The 21,972-nt window shown below is 45.7% G+C and overlaps 1 protein-coding gene across 3 annotated transcripts in view; it reads right to left on the bottom strand.

Moving 5' to 3' along the window:
* The window catches only part of LOC139545006 (nitric oxide synthase 1-like), an 85,389-nt gene extending 65,109 nt beyond the window's left edge, over nt 1–20,280 (bottom strand). For 2 of the 3 annotated variants that reach the window (XM_071352312.1, XM_071352313.1), the window contains exons 1-4: nt 20,044–20,279; nt 16,994–17,755; nt 11,674–11,803; nt 1,930–2,067 (exon numbers count right to left, since the gene is read on the bottom strand). In XM_071352312.1, coding sequence (XP_071208413.1) covers nt 1,930–2,067; nt 11,674–11,803; nt 16,994–17,694 — 969 coding nt within the window. In that variant the 5' untranslated portion in view covers nt 17,695–17,755; nt 20,044–20,279. Of the gene's footprint in view, nt 1–1,929; nt 2,068–11,673; nt 11,804–16,993; nt 17,756–20,043 lie in introns of all 3 variants that reach the window. The other variant, XM_071352314.1, reaches the window with a different exon arrangement.
* Nucleotides 20,281–21,972: the final 1,692 nt, after the last annotated feature.

Raw genomic sequence — 21,972 nt, 5'->3', positions numbered from 1 at the left:
GGGAGAGAGACAGAGAGATAGACAGAGAGAGAGACAGCGAGAGACAGAGACAGAGAGAGAGAGAGAGAGACAGAGAGAGACAGAGACAGGGAGAGATAGACAGAGAGAGAGACAGAGCGAGAGACAGAGAGAGACAGACAGAGGGAGAGAGACAGAGAGATAGACAGAGAGAGAGACAGAGAGAGACAGAGACAGAGAGAGAGAGAGATAGACAGAGAGAGACAGAGACAGGGAGAGATAGACAGAGAGAGAGACAGAGCGAGAGACAGAGAGAGACAGACAGAGGGAGAGAGACAGAGAGATAGACAGAGAGAGAGACAGAGAGAGAGACAGCGAGAAACAGAGAGACAGAGACAGAGAGAGAGAGAGATAGACAGAGAGAGAGACAGAGAGAGAGACAGAGAGAGAGAGATAGACAGTGGGAGAGACGGAGAGAGAGACAGAGAGAGAGAGAGAGAGAGACACACAGAGAGACAGAGAGAGACAAAGAGAGAGACAGAGAGAGACAGACAGAGGGAGAGAGACAGAGAGATAGACAGAGAGAGAGACAGCGAGAGACAGAGACAGAGAGAGAGAGAGATAGACAGAGAGAGACAGAGACAGGGAGAGATAGACAGAGAGAGAGACAGAGCGAGAGACAGCGAGAAACAGAGAGAGACAGAGACAGAGAGAGACAGAGACAGAGAGAGAGACAGAGAGAGAGACAGAGAGAGAGACAGAGAGAGAGACAGAGAGAGAGACAGAGAGAGAGAGAGAGATAGACAGTGGGAGAGACGGAGAGAGAGAGAGAGACACAGAGAGAGAGAGAGAGAGAGAGAGAGAGAGAGAGAGAGAGAGAGAGAGAGAGAGAGACACAGAGAGAGAGAGAGAGAAAGAGAGAGAGAGATGGAAAGAGGATGAAAGAGAGAGGGGAAGAGAGAAAGGAAAAAAGGGTGATGATGAACAGTGTTAAAAATAAAACAAAGGATTCACTCTTGCCTCAATACATCCGCTCGACATAAAGCTCTGGGCATTCATGCCACGCAGCTGTCCTTTATATGACTGAGAAAAACATAATTCTGTGATTTTTTATACATCTGAAGATGTGCTATTAGAGGCGAGGCACATTCATTGGGATGCATAGCAGGCTGTCGTCCGATAAGTCGCTGAAATAATTAGCTGGGCTCATGTTAAAAGACCAAGGCGACGGCTGCAGAGCTATCTGTGCAGATGGCTAAATGCTTAAGATGGGCAACTCATCATGAGGGGCCACAGTGGCTTGCTGGTATGCATCCCCACATCCATACCCACATCCGTACCCACACATGCAGTCAGAGTCGGCCCCAGCCTTTTGGGGGCCCTAAATTACATTTTGCCATATGCTGGAGAGAAATGTTTACAGTTTTTAAGATTATATCTGAGTGAGAGTGACTAACAAAATCAATGGGGGCCCCCACAGTCGATAATTCAACCATGATTACTACAAGTTTAGATAGCTGGCTAGACTAACTTACCAATCTAAAACCTGCTGATATGGGCTAATTGAGGGACTGCTGATATGGGCTAATTAAGTGACTAAATTTGACTAAACTAAATTTCGAAATTGCACCTTGTGTATTCTAATTTTCTAACTCTCAACAGTAAGTTGAGACTCTGACGGAGTTCCTAAAAAATATATAATATTATAAATAAAGATATATTATCTGCTGTATTTGTAAGAAAAGGGCTAGATAAGTACACACTAATTTGATTAAATTAATTGTTTGATTGATTAGCTAATTGACTAATCAATTGATTGATGAGAGGAAGCCACTGTTGTACAGATGAGAAACCACACAGTCCCTTGACGGATTAATTGATTGGCTAATTGGTTAATGATTAACTCATTGACTGATTGATTGATGAGAAGAAGCCACTGTCTGCAGACGAGAAATAAAGTCCGTTCCGTACCTTACTAGAGCTGTGGTGTAGAGTGTCATTGTACGTGACTCCAGTCTCCACATTCTTGATCTTCATGAAGCGATGGCATTTGGATGGGCTGCCGTTCTGGAGAGCCTTGTTAGGGGAGATCCTCCCCTGGGCTGAAGGCTGGAGGGAAGAAACAGATGTTTAGGAGAATTCATACACTTTAGTCAGTAGACTAGCCCATAATGCTTCTACCAAGATGGCCGTCGAGCACACCTGACAGCGGCGGTTGGATACAAGAACTTTAGGTAGAGAGGGAAAAGGAGAGAGATATATAGAGACAGTCACATAGACAGAGATAGAGACGGTCACAGATATAGATAGATAGACAGTCACAGAGAAAGATAGAGAGACAGTCAAAGCGAGAGATAGACAGTCGCAGAGAGACAGAGATAGAAACAGTCACATAGAGAGATTCACAGAAATAGAGACAGACACAGAGATAGAGATAGAGACAGTCACAGAGAGAGCTAAAGAGACAGTCACAATGACAGATATAGAGACAGTCACAGTGAGAGAGACATAGAGACAGTCACAGAGAAAGAGACAGTCACAGTGAGAGAGATAGAGACAGTAACAAAGAGCAAGATAGACAGTCACAGTGACAGTCACAGTGAGAGCAATAAAGACAGTCACAGTGAGAGAGATAGTGAGAGTCACAGCGATAGACAGTCACAGAGACAGAGATAGTCACAGAGATTGAGCCAGTCACAGAGATAGCAACAGAGACAGTCACAGACAATCACAGAGAGAGAGAGAAAGATAGAGCAGGTCAGAAAGAGAGAGAGAGAGAGAGAGAGAGAGAGAGAGAGAGAGAGAGAGAGAGAGAGAGAGAGAGAGAGAGAGAGAGAGAGAGAGAGAAAGAGAGAGAGAGAGAGAGAGAGAGAGAGAGAGAGAGAGAGAGAGAGAGAGAGAGAGAGAGAGAGAGAGAGAGAGAGAGAGAGAGAGAGAGAGAGAGAGAGAGAGAGATAGTGACAGTCACAGTCACAGAGACGTAGATAGACAGAGACATTGAGACAGTCACACTGAGAGATTCAACGTAAAACGTAAAACGCCAAATAACGCATGCAGAGCAGAATTAGGGCGATACCCGCTAATTATCAAAATCCAGAAAAGAGCTGTTAAATTCTACAACAACCTAAAAGGAAGCGATTCCCAAACCTTCCATAACAAAGCCATCACCTACAGAGAGATGAACCTGGAGAAGAGTCCCCTAAGCAAGCTGGTTCTGGGATTGTTTACAAACACAAATAGAGCCCCAGGACAGCAACATAATTAGACCCAACCAAATCATGAGAAAAACAGAACGGAAAGAATTAACAATTAAAGAGAGCAAACTGGAATTCTAGTTGGCCCTAAACAGAGTACACAGTGGCAGAATACCTGACCACTGTGACTGACCCAAAATTAAGGAAAGCTTTGACTATGTACAGACTCAGTGAGCATAGCCTTGCTATTGAGAAAGGCCGCCGTATGGAAACCTGGCTCTCAAGAGAAGACAGGCTATGTGCACACTGCCCACAAAATGAGGTGGAAACTGAGCTGCACTTCCTAACCTCCTGCCAAATGTGTGAACATATTAGAGACACATATTTCCCTCAGATTACACAGATCCACAAAGAATTTGAAAACAAATACAATTTTGATAAACTCGCATATCTATTGTGTGAAATACCAAAGTGCCATCACAGCAGCAAGATTTGTTACCTGTTGCCACAAGGAAAGGGCAACCAGTGAAGAACAAACACCATTGTAAATACAACCCATATTTATGTTTATTTATTTTCCCTTTTTGTACTTGAACTATTTGCACATCGTTACAACACTGTATATATACATAATATGACGTTTTAAATGTCTCTATTCCTTTGGAACTTTGTACTGTTGTGTAATGTTTACTGTTCATTTTTGTTTATTTCACTTTTGTTTATTATCTATTTCACATGCTTTGGCAATGTAACCATATGTTTCCCATGCCAATAAAGCCCTTTGAATTGAATTGAATTGATGCAGACAGTCACAGTGAGTGAGATATAGACAGTCACAGAGACAGAGATAGAGACAGAGTAGCATTATTTAGTATTTGCACAGCCTCCTACAGTACCATCTGAATGACAATTAGAGACAGTCCCCATCAGGTACAAAGGCAATCAGCAGCTTGAAACACTATAATTATTGACTGCTAATTGTCAGCTGTCTCAGTTTGTCTACTATGGCTCAGTTTAGACAGCCCAATTTTGATCTTTAATTCACTAATTGATCTTTTGACCAATCAGATCAGCTATGAAAAATATCTGATGTGATTGGTCAAAAGACCAATTAGTGGAAATAAGATAGGAATTAGGCAGCCTACGATGTGGTTATTGACTGATAATTGCTTGAATTAATGTAATTTAGCACCAGAGTTTGACTTTTGTTTTGAATTGATTCTATTTTTTAAGTACTCAGACCTCTCCATGTAACTTAACCTCAAATCAAAAAGAAATCAATACCACACCTTGTAATAGCTCTTATCATCATCTCTCAAGAAGACTTAATCAATCACACAGCCATGCATTCTCCACGCAGTGAAGGAGCCTCAAACAACAGGCAGAATTGTAGCGCTGACAGACTGAAAGCAAAAGGGTGAAACGTCAATCTATTGATATTTTCTAGAATAGGAGGGTGGACCTGTTTTAATTGATTTGATTCCTCACAGCGAGAATAGTAATTCTGTGTCCATAAGAAATGCTCACCCAGCCAGCCAGCCAGCCACCCAGCTCGCCAGCCAGACACAGCCAGCCACACAACCAGCCAGCCAGCCACCCACACAGCCACCCACCCACACAGCCACCCACCCAGCCAGCCACCCAGCCAGCCAGCATACAAACAGTCGGCCAATACAGAAAGCCTATTGTGCAGCTAGGCCACATAAAGAGAGCCTATTACCGCTATAGTCAAACAGCAAGAGGAATCAAGATGAGGAAAATTAACACGTTAAAGTGTGAGTGGGAGGGAGAGAGAAAGAGAAAGAGAAAGAGAAAGAGAGAGAAAGAGAAAGAAAGAAAGAGAGAGAGAAAGAAAGAAAGAGAAAGAGAGAGAGAAAGAGAAAGAGAAAGAGAAAGAGAGAGAGAGAGAGAGAGAAAAAAGGAACGATAACGAGAGGTGAAGAGTAATGCAACAATGTGAATGAGGGGAATAAAGAGAATTTACTGGTCAAACTCTTGGAATCTATTCGATAATATTATGCAGAAGCACGCAGGATCTAAGAGAACTCCTGGCACTGGGGTATAGCTTGCTTCTGCCTCAAAGGAGAGCCCTACCTCCTGAACCTGCCTCGAAGGAGAGCCCTACCTCTTGAACCTGCCTCGAAGGAGAGCCCTACCTCTTGAACCTGCCTCGAAGGAGAGCCATACCTCCTGAACCTCCCGCGAAGGAGAGCCCTACCTCCTGAACCTGTCTCGAAGGAGAGCTTGAAACACTATACCTCTTGAACCTGCCTCGAAGGAGAGCCCTACCTCCTGAACCTGCCTCGAAGGAGAGCCCTACCTCTTGAACCTGCCTCGAAGGAGAGCCCTACCTCCTGAACCTGCCTCGAAGGAGAGCCCTACCTCTTGAACCTGCCTCGAAGGAGAGCCCTACCTCCTGAACCTGCCTCGAAGGAGAGCCCTACCTCCTGAACCTGCTTTGAAGTAGAGCCATACCTCCTGAACCTCCCGCGAAGGAGAGCCCTACCTCCTGAACCTGCATCGAAGGAGATCCCTACCTCCTGAACCTGCCTCGAAGGAGAGCCCTACCTCCTGAACCTGCCTCAAATGAGATCCCTACCTCCTGAAACTGCCTCGAAGAAGAGCCCTACCTCCTGAACCTGCCTCGAAGGAGAGCCATACCTCCTGAACCTGCCTCGAAGGAGAGCCCTACCTCCTGAACCTGCCTCAAAGGAGAGCCCTACCTCTTGAACCTGCCTCGAAGGAGAGCCCTACCTCCTGAACCTGCCTCAAAGGAGAGCCCTACCTCTTGAACCTGCCTCGAAGGAGAGCCCTACCTCTTGAACCTGCCTCGAAGGAGAGCCCTACCTCCTGCACCTGCCTCGAAGGAGAGCCCTACCTCCTGAACCTGCTTTGAAGTAGAGCCATACCTCCTGAACCTCCCACGAAGGAGAGCCCTACCTCCTGAACCTGCCTCGAAGAAAAGCCCTACCTCCTGAACCTGCATCGAAGGAGATCCCTACCTCCTGAACCTGCCTCGAAGGAGAGCCCTACCTCCTGAACCTGCCTCAAATGAGATCCCTACCTCCTGAAACTGCCTCGAAGAAGAGCCCTACCTCCTGAACCTGCATCGAAGGAGAGCCATACCTCCTGAACCTGCCTCGAAGGAGAGCCCTACCTCCTGAACCTGCCTCAAATGAGATCCCTACCTCCTGAACCTGACTCGAAGGAGAGCCCTACCTCCTGAACCTGCCTCGAAGGAGATCCCTACCTCCTAAACCTGCCTCGAAGGAGAGCCATACCTCCTGAACCTCCCGCGAAGGAGATCCCTACCTCCTGAACCTGCCTCGAAGGAGAGCCCTACCTCTTGAACCTGCCTCGAAGGAGAGCCCTACCTCCTGAACCTGCCTCGAAGGAGAGCCCTACCTCCTGAACCTGCTTTGAAGTAGAGCCATACCTCCTGAACCTCCCGCGAAGGAGAGCCCTACCTCCTGAACCTGCATCGAAGGAGATCCCTACCTCCTGAACCTGCCTCGAAGGAGAGCCCTACCTCCTGAACCTGCCTCAAATGAGATCCCTACCTCCTGAAACTGCCTCGAAGAAGAGCCCTACCTCCTGAACCTGCCTCGAAGGAGAGCCATACCTCCTGAACCTGCCTCGAAGGAGAGCCCTACCTCCTGAACCTGCCTCAAAGGAGAGCCCTACCTCTTGAACCTGCCTCGAAGGAGAGCCCTACCTCCTGAACCTGCCTCAAAGGAGAGCCCTACCTCTTGAACCTGCCTCGAAGGAGAGCCCTACCTCTTGAACCTGCCTCGAAGGAGAGCCCTACCTCCTGCACCTGCCTCGAAGGAGAGCCCTACCTCCTGAACCTGCTTTGAAGTAGAGCCATACCTCCTGAACCTCCCACGAAGGAGAGCCCTACCTCCTGAACCTGCCTCGAAGAAAAGCCCTACCTCCTGAACCTGCATCGAAGGAGATCCCTACCTCCTGAACCTGCCTCGAAGGAGAGCCCTACCTCCTGAACCTGCCTCAAATGAGATCCCTACCTCCTGAAACTGCCTCGAAGAAGAGCCCTACCTCCTGAACCTGCATCGAAGGAGAGCCATACCTCCTGAACCTGCCTCGAAGGAGAGCCCTACCTCCTGAACCTGCCTCAAATGAGATCCCTACCTCCTGAACCTGACTCGAAGGAGAGCCCTACCTCCTGAACCTGCCTCGAAGGAGATCCCTACCTCCTAAACCTGCCTCGAAGGAGAGCCATACCTCCTGAACCTCCCGCGAAGGAGATCCCTACCTCCTGAACCTACCTCGAAGGAGAGCCATACCTCCTGAACCTCCCGCGAAGGAGAGCCCTACCTCCTGAACCTACCTCGAAGGAGAGCCCTACCTCCTGAACCTGCCTCGAAGGAGAGCCCTACCTCCTGAACCTGTCTCGGAGAGCCCTATCTCCTGAACCTGCCTCGAAGGAGAGCCCTACCTCCTGACCCTGCCTCGAAGGAGAGCCCTACCTCCTGAACCTGCCTCGAAGGAGAGCCATACCTCCTGAACCTCCCGCGAAGGAGATCCCTACCTCATGAACCTGCCTCGAAGGAGAGCCATACCTCCTGAACCTGCCTCGAAGGAGAGCCCTACCTCCTGAACCTCCCACAAAGGAGAGCCCTATCTCCTGAACCTGTCTCGGAGAGCCCTATCTCCTGAACCTGGCTCAAAGGAGAGCCCTACCTCCTGAACCTGCCTCGAAGGAGAGCCCTACCTCCTGAACCTCCCGCGAAGGAGAGCCCTACCTCCTGAACCTACCTCGAAGGAGAGCCCTACCTCCTGAACCTGCCTCGAAGGAGAGCCCTACCTCCTGAACCTCCCACAAAGGAGAGCCCTATCTCCTGAACCTGTTTCGAAGGAGAGCCCTACCTCCTGAATCTGTCCCGGAGAGCCCTATCTCCTGAACCTGCCTCAAAGGAGAGCCCTACCTCCTGAACCTGCCTCGAAGGAGAGCCCTACCTCCTGAACCTGCCTCAAAGGAGAGCCCTACCTCCTGAACCTCCCGCGAAGGAGAGCCCTACCTCTTGAACCTGTCTCGAAGGAGAGCCCTACCTCCTGAACCTGTCTCGAAGGAGAGCCCTACCTCCTGAACCTGTTGGCAGTGTTGTGACAAACATTTAAAACCCAGAGAATAATAAAAAATTAAAATGTAACTAGTCAAGTCAGTTAAGAACAAATTCTTATTTACAATGATGGCCAACACTGGGCCAATCGTGTGCCGCACTATGGGACTCCCAATCACGGCCAGATGTGATGCAGCCTGGATTCAAACCAGGTACTGCCGTGACCCCTTTTGCACTGAGATGCAGTGTCTTAGACCGCTGCGCCTCTCGGGATTATACAGTAGATGCATTGGATCTATTCAATAACATTAACATCTCCTCTATTGTCATCAAGACCTCTCCGTCTTAATGAAATAAGAATGTAAACTCTGCCAACTTCTTATTTGGCAGTTCTGTAGCCTCCTGTCTCTCCTCATCACACTTGGGATGGAGAATGACGTATTGCAGAAGTCCCCAACAGGTGGACGTCCTGCTTCAGCATTCAATTATCAAGGAAATATGAATAAATGGCTGGAGGAATCAAAAGTAATTTGATAGAATAATAATACATTTGTCTCATAGACTTTTTACATGTTGTTAGTCATACACCTCTGGGCTCTCCTATGAGTCAGACTCTGGAGTCAGGGCAAACACATACACCCACCTCTGGGCTCTCCTATGAGTCAGACTCCGGAGTCAGGGCAAACACATACACCCACCTCTGGGCTCTCCTATGAGTCAGACTCCGGAGTCAGGGCAAACACATACACCCACCTCTGGGCTCTCCTATGAGTCAGACTCCGGAGTCAGGGCAAACACATACACCCACCTCTGGGCTCTCCTATGAGTCAGACTCCGGAGTCAGGGCAAACACATACACCCACCTCTGGGCTCTCCTATGAGACAGACTCCGGAGTCAGGGCAAACACATACACCCACCTCTGGGCTCTCCTATGAGTCAGACTCCGGAGTCAGGGCAAACACATACACCCACCTCTGGGCCTTCTGGAAACACAGCTTTGCATTTACCTACAATGGCGCCAGTATGCCCCTACACACATACACACACACACACACATACACTATGCCCCCGTTATACACATTAACCCCATCCCCACTGCACACACACACATCCCTGCAGACCTCAAAAGGCCTTAATGATTTGGAGAGGGCCACATTAGAGGAGAAACATTTATCATCTCCCTCTGCGACCACAGCTGCCCTCATTCATTAGGGTCTCTTGGATGGTTACTCTCCATCCGGCCTCATTCACTAAGAAAGAATTCACTCAGCCCAGCCCATCCTAACTCAACCCTGCCCTGCCCAGCCCAGCCCATCCTAACTCAACCCTGCCCTGCCCAGCCCAGCCCATCCTAACTCAGCCCTGCCCAGCCCAGCCCATCCTATCCCAGCCCATCCTAACTCAGCCCAGCCCATCCTATCCCAGCCCATCCTATCCCAGCCCATCCTAACCCAGTCCAGCCTATACCAGCCCATCCTATCCCAGCCTATCCTATCCCAGCCCATCCTATACCAGCCCATCCTAACCCAGCCCAGCCCATCCTAACCCAGTCCAACTCGTCCTTATCCCAGCCCATCCTAACCCAGCCCAGCCCATCCTAACTCAGCCCTGCCCAGCCCATCCTACCCCCGCCCATCCTATCCCAGCCCATCCTAACCCAGTCCAGCTCATCCTAACCAAGCCCAGCCCATCCTATCCCAACCCATACTATCCCAGCCCATCCTATCCCAGCCCATCCTAACTCAGCCCATCCTATCCCAGCCCATCCTATCCCAGCCCATCCTATCCCAGCACATCCTATCCCAGCCCATCCTATCCCAGCCCATCCTATCCCAGCCCATCCTATCCCAGCCCATCCTATCCCAGCACATCCTATCCCAGCCCATCCTATCCCAGCCCATCCTAACTCAGCCCATCCTATCCCAGCCCATCCTATCCCAGCCTATCCTATCCCAGCCCATCCTATCCCAGCCCATCCTATCCCAGCACATCCTATCCCAGCCCATACTATCCCAGCCCATCCTATCCCAGCCCATCCTATCCCAGCACATCCTATCCCAGCCCATACTATCCCAGCCCATCCTATCCCAGCCCATCCTAACTCAGCCCATCCTATCCCAGCCCATCCTAACTCAGCCCATCCTATCCCAGCCCATCCTATCCCAGCCTATCCTATCCCAGCCCATCCTATCCCAGCCCATCCTATCCCAGCACATCCTATCCCAGCCCATACTATCCCAGCCCATCCTATCCCAGCCCATCCTAACTCAGCCCATCCTATCCCAGCCCATCCTAACTCTGCCCAGCCCACCCTAACCCAGTCCAGTCCAGCCCATCCTAACCCAGTCCAGCCCATCCTAATCCAGCCCAGCCCATCCTAACACAGCCCATCCTAACTCTGCCCAGCCCATCCTAACACAGCCCAGCCCATCATAACACAGCCCAGTCCATCCAAACCCAGTCCATCCTAACCCAGTCCATCCAAACCCAGTCCATCCTAACCCAGTCCATCCTAACCCAGTCCATCCTAACCCAGTCCATCCTAACCCAGTCCATCCTAACCCAGTCCATCCTAACCCAGTCCATCCAAACCCAGTCCATCCTAACCCAGTCCATCCTAACCCAGTCCATCCTAACCCAGTCCATCCTAACCCAGTCCATCCTAACCCAGTCCATCCAAACCCAGTCCATCCAAACCCAGTCCATCCTAACCCAGTCCATCCAAACCCAGTCCATCATAACACAGCCCAGCCCATCATAACACAGCCCAGCCCATCCTAACCCAGTCCATCCTAACCCAGCCCATCCTAACCCAGTCCATCCTAACCCAGTCCATCCTAACCCAGTCCATCCTAACCCAGTCCATCCAAACCCAGTCCATCATAACACAGCCCAGCCCATCATAACACAGCCCAGCCCATCCTAACCCAGCCCATCCTAACCCAGTCCATCCTAACCCAGTCCATCCTAACCCAGTCCATCCTAACCCAGTCCATCCTAACCCAGTCCATCCTAACCCAGTCCATCATAACACAGCCCAGCCCATCATAACACAGCCCAGCCCATCCTAACCCAGTCCATCCAAACCCAAAGGTTGGAAGGATCTAATTCCCAGGTGATGAGTTCCTGAGCGGGGAGCCTTGTTCATGTTCTCATGATGCACACGGATGCGCATCACAGTCACAGGAAGCTCTAAGAGTTCCAAGAACGAGAAAGGAACAAGGAACACACAAAAGAATGTGTCGATTGGAGGATTCTAGCAGCATATGTCATGTGTGACTCTAGGAGATAACTATGGGCAAGCATACATTACTAACACACTCGCTCACATATGGAAGGTTAAGCTTACACAAGTGGATTCACTCGAAAGGCATGCAAGACAAGTACACACTCATAAACACCTGCAACCACACACACACATATTTATCGGAATGTTTACCTTGTCTGTCTCAGAGTAAGGGTTATGGAGCACCGTCTGCATGTTGTTGTCCTTCCTCCACAGGTCTTCACACACTCTGTCCTTATCAGACGCCAGCTGGGGTGAAATGCCGTTTCCCATACCAAGTTCCCTGAACGGCAGGCACACATAGTTAGTTCTCCTTAACCCCCACCCACGCGTCAATCTAATTAACATAATAAAATAATCCACATCAAAATCCATCTGTTTAAACTAGAGATATGTATTTTTTTGCACGGGCTGAGGCTCAATCCACCACATCCACCGACGTCAGTGTTCCGCATCTGTGGTGGAAAGTGACAGAGCTACAGTGACAGAGCCACAGTGACAGAGCCACAGTGACAGAGCCACAGTGACAGAGCTACAGTGACAGAGCTACAGTGACAGAGCTACAGTGACAGAGCTACAGTGACAGAGCTACAGTGGCAGAGCTACAGTGACAGAGCTACAGTGACAGAGATACAGTGACAGAGCTACAGTGACAGAGATACAGTGACAGAGCTACAGTGACAGAGCTACAGTGACAGAGCTACAGTGACAGAGCTACAGTGACAGAGCTACAGTGACAGAGCTACAGTGACAGAGCTACAGTGACAGAGATACAGTGACAGAGCTACAGTGACAGAGCTGTTTTTGTATTATTTATTTTTTCAGGGGTTAGATCAGCTTTAATATTTAAGATAGTTTGTAGTGTCCATCAATTTAATTGTCTGCATCACTTCCAATCCCCCATATAGCTGCAGTGCTTTTTGTCAGACCAGGAGACATCCCAAAAATGTATCTTCTCATGACCCCGCTATGGAACAATGAGACTCTCATGAACACGATGGTGTTCTCCGTTTTGCTCAACGACCCCCGCAAGTTTCACGGGACATGTCTGAAGGTAAAACGATAACTGGCCGAAACACGAATGGAAGTGACTAGGTAATTATCATGTCCCAAGTATATGGGTCATTCCACTGTAAAAAAACAACAACTATATTATATCTCTCAGGACAGACACACAAAACATATTTTCTTTTGATACATTTTTTTTACTATCTGTTCTTCCATGTATGAATCAGTTTTTTATTTTCTAACCCTAATAACAGTAAGGCCAAATTCAATGTTTCATCAAATAATTCTGTCATATCTTTTTTTACACCTAAAGGGGTCCTAAAATGTAAAAAAATCATATGGCTAAAATTATCCTTTGTATGACCATATGTTAGCTTTGTAGAAACCCAGCACCGGGTTAGACTTTAGTTTAAAGAGCATGCGTGTCATCTATGGCCAAGCAGAACTACATGTAACTAACATCTACGGCCAAGCAGAACTACATGTAACTAACATCTACGGCCAAGCAGAACTACATGTAACTAACATCTACGGCCAAGCAGAACTACATGTAACTAACATCTATGTCTACACAGAGATACAGTCAGACGATATGTGAGGCTGAATCCCAATGAGATGTGACAAAATACAGCCTCAGATGTCAGTTGTTGCGTTCCTTCGCTCGTTAAACACCCACACACATATCTTCTCTCTCTCATGGATGCTTGTCCAAGCTAATGGGGAATCTGGCGCCTGCCCGATCGTCTCTCCCTCTCCCTAACACAGACACTCACACACACACTCATACTCACACACACTGACACTCACACACACAAACTGCCCCCCCCCCCCCCCCCCCCACTACATACACCTACTGTAACAGTGCGCACAACCGTCTTTCCGTCACACTGCATACACTTATGTCCTCCATTTGTTAAACAACCACATTCATCATCACCACAATTCTGAAGACGGACTCAGAAACACAGAAATAACAAGAGCAGTGATTATAAGTCGTTTCTCTGTCATTGACTCTGACTCAGTGATTATAAGTTGTTTCTCTGACATTGACTCTGACTCAGTGATTATAAGTTGTTTCTCTGACATTGACTCTGACTCAGTGATTATAAGTTGTTTCTCTGTCATTGACTCTGACTCAGTGATTATAAGTTGTTTCTCTGTCATTGACTCTGACTCAGTGATTATAAGTCGTTTTTCTGACATTGACTCTGACTCAGTGATTATAAGTTGTTTCTCTGTCATTGACTCTGACTCAGTGATTATAAGTTGTTTCTCTGTCATTGACTCTGACTCAGTGATTATAAGTTGTTTCTCTGTCATTGACTCTGACTCAGTGATTATAAGTTGTTTCTCTGTCATTGACTCTGACTCAGTGATTATAAGTTGTTTCTCTGTCATTGACTCTGACTCAGTGATTATAAGTTGTTTCTCTGTCATTGACTCTGACTCAGTGATTATAAGTTGTTTCTCTGTCATTGACTCTGACTCAGTTATTATAAGTCGTTTCTCTGACATTGACTCTGACTCAGTTATTATAAGTTGTTTCTCTGACATTGACTCTGACTCAGTGATTATAAGTCGTTTCTCTGTCATTGACTCTGACTCAGTTATTATAAGTTGTTTCTCTGACATTGACTCTGACTCAGTGATTATAAGTTGTTTCTCTGTCATTGACTCTGACTCAGTGATTATAAGTTGTTTCTCTGTCATTGACTCTGACTCAGTGATTATAAGTTGTTTCTCTGTCATTGACTCTGACTCAGTTATTATAAGTTGTTTCTCTGACATTGACTCTGACTCAGTTATTATAAGTTGTTTCTCTGACATTGACTCTGACTCAGTGATTATAAGTCGTTTCTCTGTCATTGACTCTGACTCAGTTATTATAAGTTGTTTCTCTGACATTGACTCTGACTCAGTGATTATATGTTGTTTCTCTGTCATTGACTCTGACTCAGTTATTATAAGTTGTTTCTCTGACATTGACTCTGACTCAGTTATTATAAGTTGTTTCTCTGACATTGACTCTGACTCAGTGATTATAAGTCGTTTCTCTGTCATTGACTCTGACTCAGTTATTATAAGTTGTTTCTCTGTCATTGACTCTGACTCAGTGATTATAAGTTGTTTCTCTGTCATTGACTCTGACTCAGTTATTATAAGTCGTTTCTCTGTCATTGACTATGAATCAGTTATTATAAGTTGTTTCTCTGTCATTGACTCTGACTCAGTGATTATAAGTTGTTTCTCTGTCATTGACTCTGACTCAGTTATTATAAGTTGTTTCTCTGTCATTGACTCTGACTCAGTGATTATAAGTCGTTTTTCTGACATTGACTCTGACTCAGTGATTATAAGTAGTTTCTCTGTCATTGACTCTGACTCAGTTATTATAAGTCGTTTCTCTGACATTGACTCTGACTCAGTGATTATAAGTCGTTTCTCTGTCATTGACTCTGACTCAGTGATTATAAGTCGTTTCTCTTACATTGACTCTGACTCAGTTATTATAAGTTGTTTCTCTGTCATTGACTCTGACTCAGTGATTATAAGTCGTTTCTCTGTCATTGACTCTGACTCAGTTATTATAAGTTGTTTCTCTGTCATTGACTCTGACTCAGTGATTATAAGTCGTTTTTCTGACATTGACTCTGACTCAGTGATTATAAGTAGTTTCTCTGTCATTGACTCTGACTCAGTTATTATAAGTCGTTTCTCTGACATTGACTCTGACTCAGTGATTATAAGTCGTTTCTCTGTCATTGACTCTGACTCAGTGATTATAAGTCGTTTCTCTTACATTGACTCTGACTCAGTTATTATAAGTTGTTTCTCTGTCATTGACTCTGACTCAGTGATTATAAGTCGTTTCTCTGTCATTGACTCTGACTCAGTGATTATAAGTAGTTTCTCTGTCATTGACTCTGACTCAGTTATTATAAGTCGTTTCTCTGACATTGACTCTGACTCAGTTATTATATGTTGTTTCTCTGTCATTGACTATGAATCAGTTATTATAAGTTGTTTCTCTGTCATTGACTCTGACTCAGTGATTATAAGTAGTTTATCTGTCATTGACTCTGACTCAGTTATTATATGTTGTTTCTCTGTCATTGACTCTGACTCAGTGATTATAAGTAGTTTTTCTGACATTGACTCTGACTCAGTGATTATAAGTAGTTTCTCTGTCATTGACTCTGACTCAGTGATTATAAAGCAGTACAGTTCAGAGTGAAAACTAACTTGATCTACTTTTGATCGAAATAGCTCTTCTAGTTCATGTGCTGTTCTATTTCACCAACCGCTACATCAACTTATTAGCAAGATGATCGTGCACAAATACAGCCAGAGATAACAGTTTAGGCCTGCCCTGAGTCAATACCTAATACTGCCATATTACATTTTCTATAATCGTTCACCTCTATTGGCTGCGCTTTGGAAAGCCTCTTTAGCGAGTGAGCGTCGCCATATCTGAACGTCATCGTAGCCCTAACAAGGAAATCTGGTTAGCTAGCTGACTATTTCCTGTCTCTCAAAAGTCAGTCGGCCATTCTAAAATACAGGATGCATTTAAAAGCTAATTTATGGTACTATAGGTCACTTATCAATATGATTATCAACTGCAGTAGCAGATTGATAGTGCTTTGCTATGAGGTAGACTTAAAGAGCAGGTTACATCGTGTTTTCTACTTTTCCTAGAAAGCTATGATTCATTTGAGGATGACAGGATTAGAGGGAGTCAGCAGAGTAAACAGGGGCTTGACGTAGCCAATGTGTGCTATCGATTTTAAGGTAGTGTACCATGCTCTCTCAATCCGATTTTGATTGGATACATGTACACAGGAGGTATAAATTGTCACCAGTATCTACAGGACAGTCACCACTGAGTGGGTCTGAACCATACAGTCACTACAACAAAGAGAATAAGCATCAGATGTTTCAGTCAGATTGAAACCTTTTGAACCAACTGCTCCCTGATGTGAAAAAAAACTATCCATCATGCCCACAAACACTAGCAATGTAAAGATGTATAACAATGAACTTGTAGGAGTATTCTCACTTAGCGTCTAACCATCTAGTGATTAAGTTGTTGTGGGTTTGTGGTGTGTTTTGCTATGTACTACTGTGTATAGATGTACTATCTTCATTTGACCAGTTTCTCACAGCAGGACAATAATCCTGCAGCAACAGGACATTATTAAGTGGATAACAAAGGACATTTTTGCAGGGGTTACATTTTTTGTTAGGGCAAATCAAGTTAGACATATTTAAGTGGACATTACAAACAGTTGGAAACCTTTTTAAAACTTGAACACACTACAATTTGCATTTCCCCCTTCACAGTAAAATGATTTGCGACAACAGAGTGATCAAATTAAGAGAGTAAATCTGCATGTGCAGTTGTGTATACTATGCATGGTCGGGGTCAACAGGTCACATGTTCGGTGTCAATGGGTCACCTCACCTGCCCACCTGCACCTCAGCGTCCCTGCTCTCTATGGTCCTCTGTCCCTCTCCGTTGATCTCCCTTTTGATCAGCCTCAGCACCGGCTCGATCTCCTTCAGCAAGTCGTTGTTCTTCTCCACCCCGTTCAGGAGTAGGGGGTCCTGGGCAGCGATGAGAGCCTGCACCCCTCCCCTCTGGAGCAGGGCCTCTCTGTAGGACGGAGTCACCGAGGGGGATGACAGGTTCTCAATGGCCCTCAGCTGCTGTGGGTCCTTACTTCCCTTCCCTGGACTGAGGGGGCTTAACAGACAGCAGCGCTCGTAGGACTTGGAGGCGGGAAAGGCTGGCCGGGTGACCCTGACGGTCCTCTGTCGTCCGTCTCCAGACAGAGTGGTCTCCAGGTGGGTTGTGAAGCCCTCAGGGCCCCTGAGGATGAGGACGGCGTGATTCTCTGGGGACACATTCTTCAGGGTCTCCAGGGCCCGCTCGTAGCTGAGGTCCACCAGAGGCTTGTTGTTGACGGCCAGGACAATGTCCCCCACCTGGACCAGGCCGCACTCCTCAGCCTCCCCGCCCCGGATCAGGTCGGACACGATGACCGGTGGCTTGGAGACGCGCTGCTTGACCAGGAAGCCCAGCCCGCCTAACTTCCTCTTGAAGAGACGCACAGAGATGATGTTAGGCTGCAGCTGGAACACAGTAGTCTCAGACTCCAGCATGATGTCTGGCGGTGTGTGTGGTGTATGTGGTGTGTGTGGTGTGTCCTCTGGGATTTGATGCCTACAGAGCAGAAGGAAAGACAAGAAGAAGAGAGAAGCCCAGATGTGTTAGTAAAAGAGAACATTGACTTGATTTTGTGATCTGTTTGACAGCGTGTTTACAGATGTAACGTTCTAAGACAAGTGAGTCGACATAGAACTGGATTGAATGCTTTTCAAAGGACGTGATATTACACTGACAATGACTCTCTCTCTCTTTAAGACATTTCAGCTAGGGTGGTAAGTGCTTTAAGCATTTTGTCAAGTAGACAAATCATCATCAAAATTAGCTAATTTAGGCTATATTAATTGTGATATTTTTTTTTATAAAGGTATGATATAATAACATCATAATATATATATATATACTGTATATTACATATATTATTGAAATAATGAGTAAGATAAAGACCTCAACTCAAGATGACAACTTATATTGACAATATAACATTTATAAGTGACTTTGTAACCCTGAGCTGGAGTCATAGACAGCATACACAGCAGGCAGGATCACCAGGCAGGATCACCAGGCAGGATCACCATAGAGAAAGACTAGTAGACACCCTCCAGTATGACCTCCTCTGTGTGTCTCCATTAAAGTTGGAAACCAAGTCGCATATGGTCGCGTGTGACAGCGCTTGCATAATCCTAACAGAACCCAATGGAAGTTTGGAGGAAAAGGGCAAAGCGTGCTAACTACATGCATGCCCTGGAGTCCTAACGTCGCAATAGGAAAACTAGTGTCGCAATGACTGTCTCAGTGAAAAAACTTTAAAAACAAAATACAACGTCAAAAACACACGTTGCAAATCTTTTCAAATGTTTTTTAAATGATATGCGTTAGTCTAACTTGATAAACCAGATAAGCCTTTGACTATTTTTTATCGTGTTCTTATTTTCAATTCAATGTTAGTTATACAGCAGAATTGCTAACTACAAGTGATTCACATGATTGCTGTGAGATGCCATGTCCATGTGGGTGGCAAAGTATAAACAAAACATGTGCAATACCTTTTATCTTGTTCAGTACCAAGGACAGCTCTATGTAGCACCATAGACAGCGCTCATTACAGAAATGTTTTACAATTTCGTACAGGGCTATCACTAGCTTGAGGTAAATGTTATTCGATTATCTTTACTGTTTAATCCGATATGCTATTGCAATCACAAACACAATACAGGTATTTCAGCAAACAATCTTTTACATGCACCAATTGCATCGTTATTAAATACAATTGAAAGAGGAATTGGGGATAACTTTTAAAACGGTTTAAGTGTTGAATGTCTCTTGAAGATTAAAATCACTTGCCCCCAAAATATTAAATATCTGAGTACACGCAGAAATGTCAAACATTGTCTGTCAGACATAATCACATAAACAATGTACATTTTAGGCTATTGAAATCCTTTGTAGTTTTCTTATTGTCATTTTTTTTCTACCTGCTCAATGGGGCAACCACCGAGCAGGCTCAACTTCCCTGATTTAATTCCCTGTCTTCCTACTTTCTTGTCCTCTATCGCGTTCAAAAATGCTATCTTTATCTCACCCACACGCATATCAAAATAACCCCAGTCAAACGCTGCTGTGTGCTCACTCGCAAAGAAAACGAATAAACTAGGTATAATGTTGATCTGTGGGAAATGTAAAAACACTAAGGCTATAGTTTACAGAAGAGCAAAACTAAAATCACATCAAATGAACAAGAGCATCATTAGAAAAAGGACAAGCCATTGACAGGAGATGCAGGAGCGCGTGTGTTTGTCTTGCCATGTTTCAGCTATGAGTGCCACATAACGCTACCCTGGCTTGTCTGTTAGAGGACGTCTCAGAGTTCAGGCCCGTAGGGTTTTAACCAGGAGACGTTTCAGTCGCAGGGCACATGGTGTAAATGATGAGCACCAGAGGGCCTGTAGCCTAATGTTCGTTTGTTCTATGCAACAAGTGGGTCTTCCTAATGCGTTAATTGTGAAACACACATTTTTGTTGTCTGATAAAGAACAAAGCTAACAGTGCCAAATCAGATCTTATGTTTAGGACAAGAATCATTTGCAGGTTTCATTTAGAAATATTGTCAAAGTGTATCCACCTGTCTACAATTTTTTTTCAAAGCCTTTTTCTGACAATAAAATTAACGTAGGATTAAGCAGTTGTTATTACATTCGATCCCATAATCAAGTGTATAATGTGTCAAACCTCAACGATAGCGACTCATAATCAGCAGCGCTAAGCAGCCATGAAATGCGTAATTTTCTGTATGGCACCAAAAGAGAAATCGGTGCTTTTAGGTCTGAATGATCCAAGTGACTCACCTCTGAGAACAACAAGCTCACTGCTTCAACAAACTGTTGCAAATAAAAGTGTCAGATTAACTCCTCTCGTGCTTATTCGTTTTCCTCCTCGGAAGCTGTACACACAGGTTGTTGGCTTCGCTCGAGCTGTGCGCGCTGTCAAATTAGAGCTTGAAGCATGCCTGTGCGTCTCTGCGCGCCAGGGTGCCGTATAAATATGGACCACGAGGGACACTGTGACGAGCTCAGATCGGGTCGTGCGCGGGCATTTATAAAGTAATGGTGTAGGGCAGGCTGCTGAATCTTTCTTCTGTCATCACCTAGTCCCTCCGGTATACTCCTGAAGGCCCACCCCGTTATGTGGCCATGGGTGTGGACGGGAGGAGCAAGCGTTGACTGTGGATCTGGAGCCGTCGTTAACAAAATTTAAAAAAAGATACATGTGTCTGAGTCATGCTTGGTAACTGCCAATATTTTGTATTTGCCCACTGCTGTTTACTTTATTTCAAAACATGACTTGTGTGTAGGCTATAGAAGGAGATACATGATCCATATGAATGCATCTAGTGGAAAGCCTTCAGCAAAGGGGGACCAACACCATATTAATGCCCATGATTTTGGAATGAGATGTTCGACGAGCAGGTGTCCACATACTTTTGGTCAAGCAGTGTAGATTGGCTAAGTGTAACCAAAGTACACAATTCTGCCAATGCCCTTGAAATCAATTTGTGAAATTGTGGTTGCATATTAAATCAAATCGTATTTGTCACATGCACCGAATAGAACAGGTGTAGACCTTACAGTGAAATTTTATTTAACTAGGCAAGTCAGTTATGAACAAATTCTTATTATCAATGACGGCTTAGGAACAGTGGGTTAACTGCCTTGTTTGATCTGGTGATCTGGTGTGATCTGTGTGGGCATTCTATGTTGTATGTCTGGTTTGTCTATTTCTGTGTTTGGCCTGATATGGTTCTCAATCAGAGACAGGTGTTTTGCGTTGTCTCTGATTGGGAACCATATTAAGGTAGCCTGTTTTGTATTGTGGGTTGTGGGTTATTGTCTATGTCTATACGTTGGTTGCTTGTGTCTGCACTTTCGTTATATAGCGTCACGTTCGTTTTGTTGTTTTGTAAGTTTGTTTAGTGTTTTTGTCTTCGTTAAATAAATCAAGTATGTATTCATCAAACCACGCTGCGCTTTGGTCCGATCCTTACTCCTCCTCAGACGAGGAGGATTACGACGTTCGTGACACTTGTTCAGGGGCAAAACAACATATTTTCACCTTGTCAGCTCGGGGATTCGGTCTTGCAACCTTTCAGCAATGAAGTTTTAAGAAAATACCTTTAAAAAAAGTAAGAGATAATAAAAAAGCAGCAGTAAATAATAATAGCCTGGCTATATACTGGACGTTCAGGTACAGAGTCAATGTGCTGGTGTACCGGTGTCAGAGTAATTGAGGTAATATGTACATGTAGGTAGAGTTATTAAAGTGACTATGCATAGATAATAACAGAGAATAGCAACAGAGTAGAAGGGGGACAATGCAAATAGTCTGGGTAGCAATTTTATTAGATGTTCAGGAGTCTTATGGCTTGGAGGTAGAAGCTGTTTAGAAGCCTCTTGGACCTAGACTTGGTGCTCTGGTACCAAGCAGAGAGAACAGTCTATGACTAAGGTGGTTGGAGTCTTTGACAATTTTTAGGGCCTTCCTCTGACACCGCCTTGTATAGATGTCCTGGATGGCAGGAACTGGGCCGTACGCACTACCCTCTGTAGTGCCGGAGGCAGAGCAGTTGCCACACCAGGCAGTAATGCAACCCATCAGGATGCTCTCAAGGGTGCAGCTGTACAACCCTTTGAGGATTTGAGGACCCATACCAAATCTTTTCAGTCTCCTGAGGGGGAATAGGTTTTGTCATGTGCTCTTCATGACTGTCTTGGTGTGCT

This window comes from Salvelinus alpinus, chromosome 19 (assembly GCF_045679555.1).
Source record: "Salvelinus alpinus chromosome 19, SLU_Salpinus.1, whole genome shotgun sequence".
NCBI classification, from domain to species: domain Eukaryota; kingdom Metazoa; phylum Chordata; class Actinopteri; order Salmoniformes; family Salmonidae; genus Salvelinus; species Salvelinus alpinus.
Note: the sequence above shows the minus strand (reverse complement) of the source record. Positions and strands in the feature narration are given on the sequence as shown.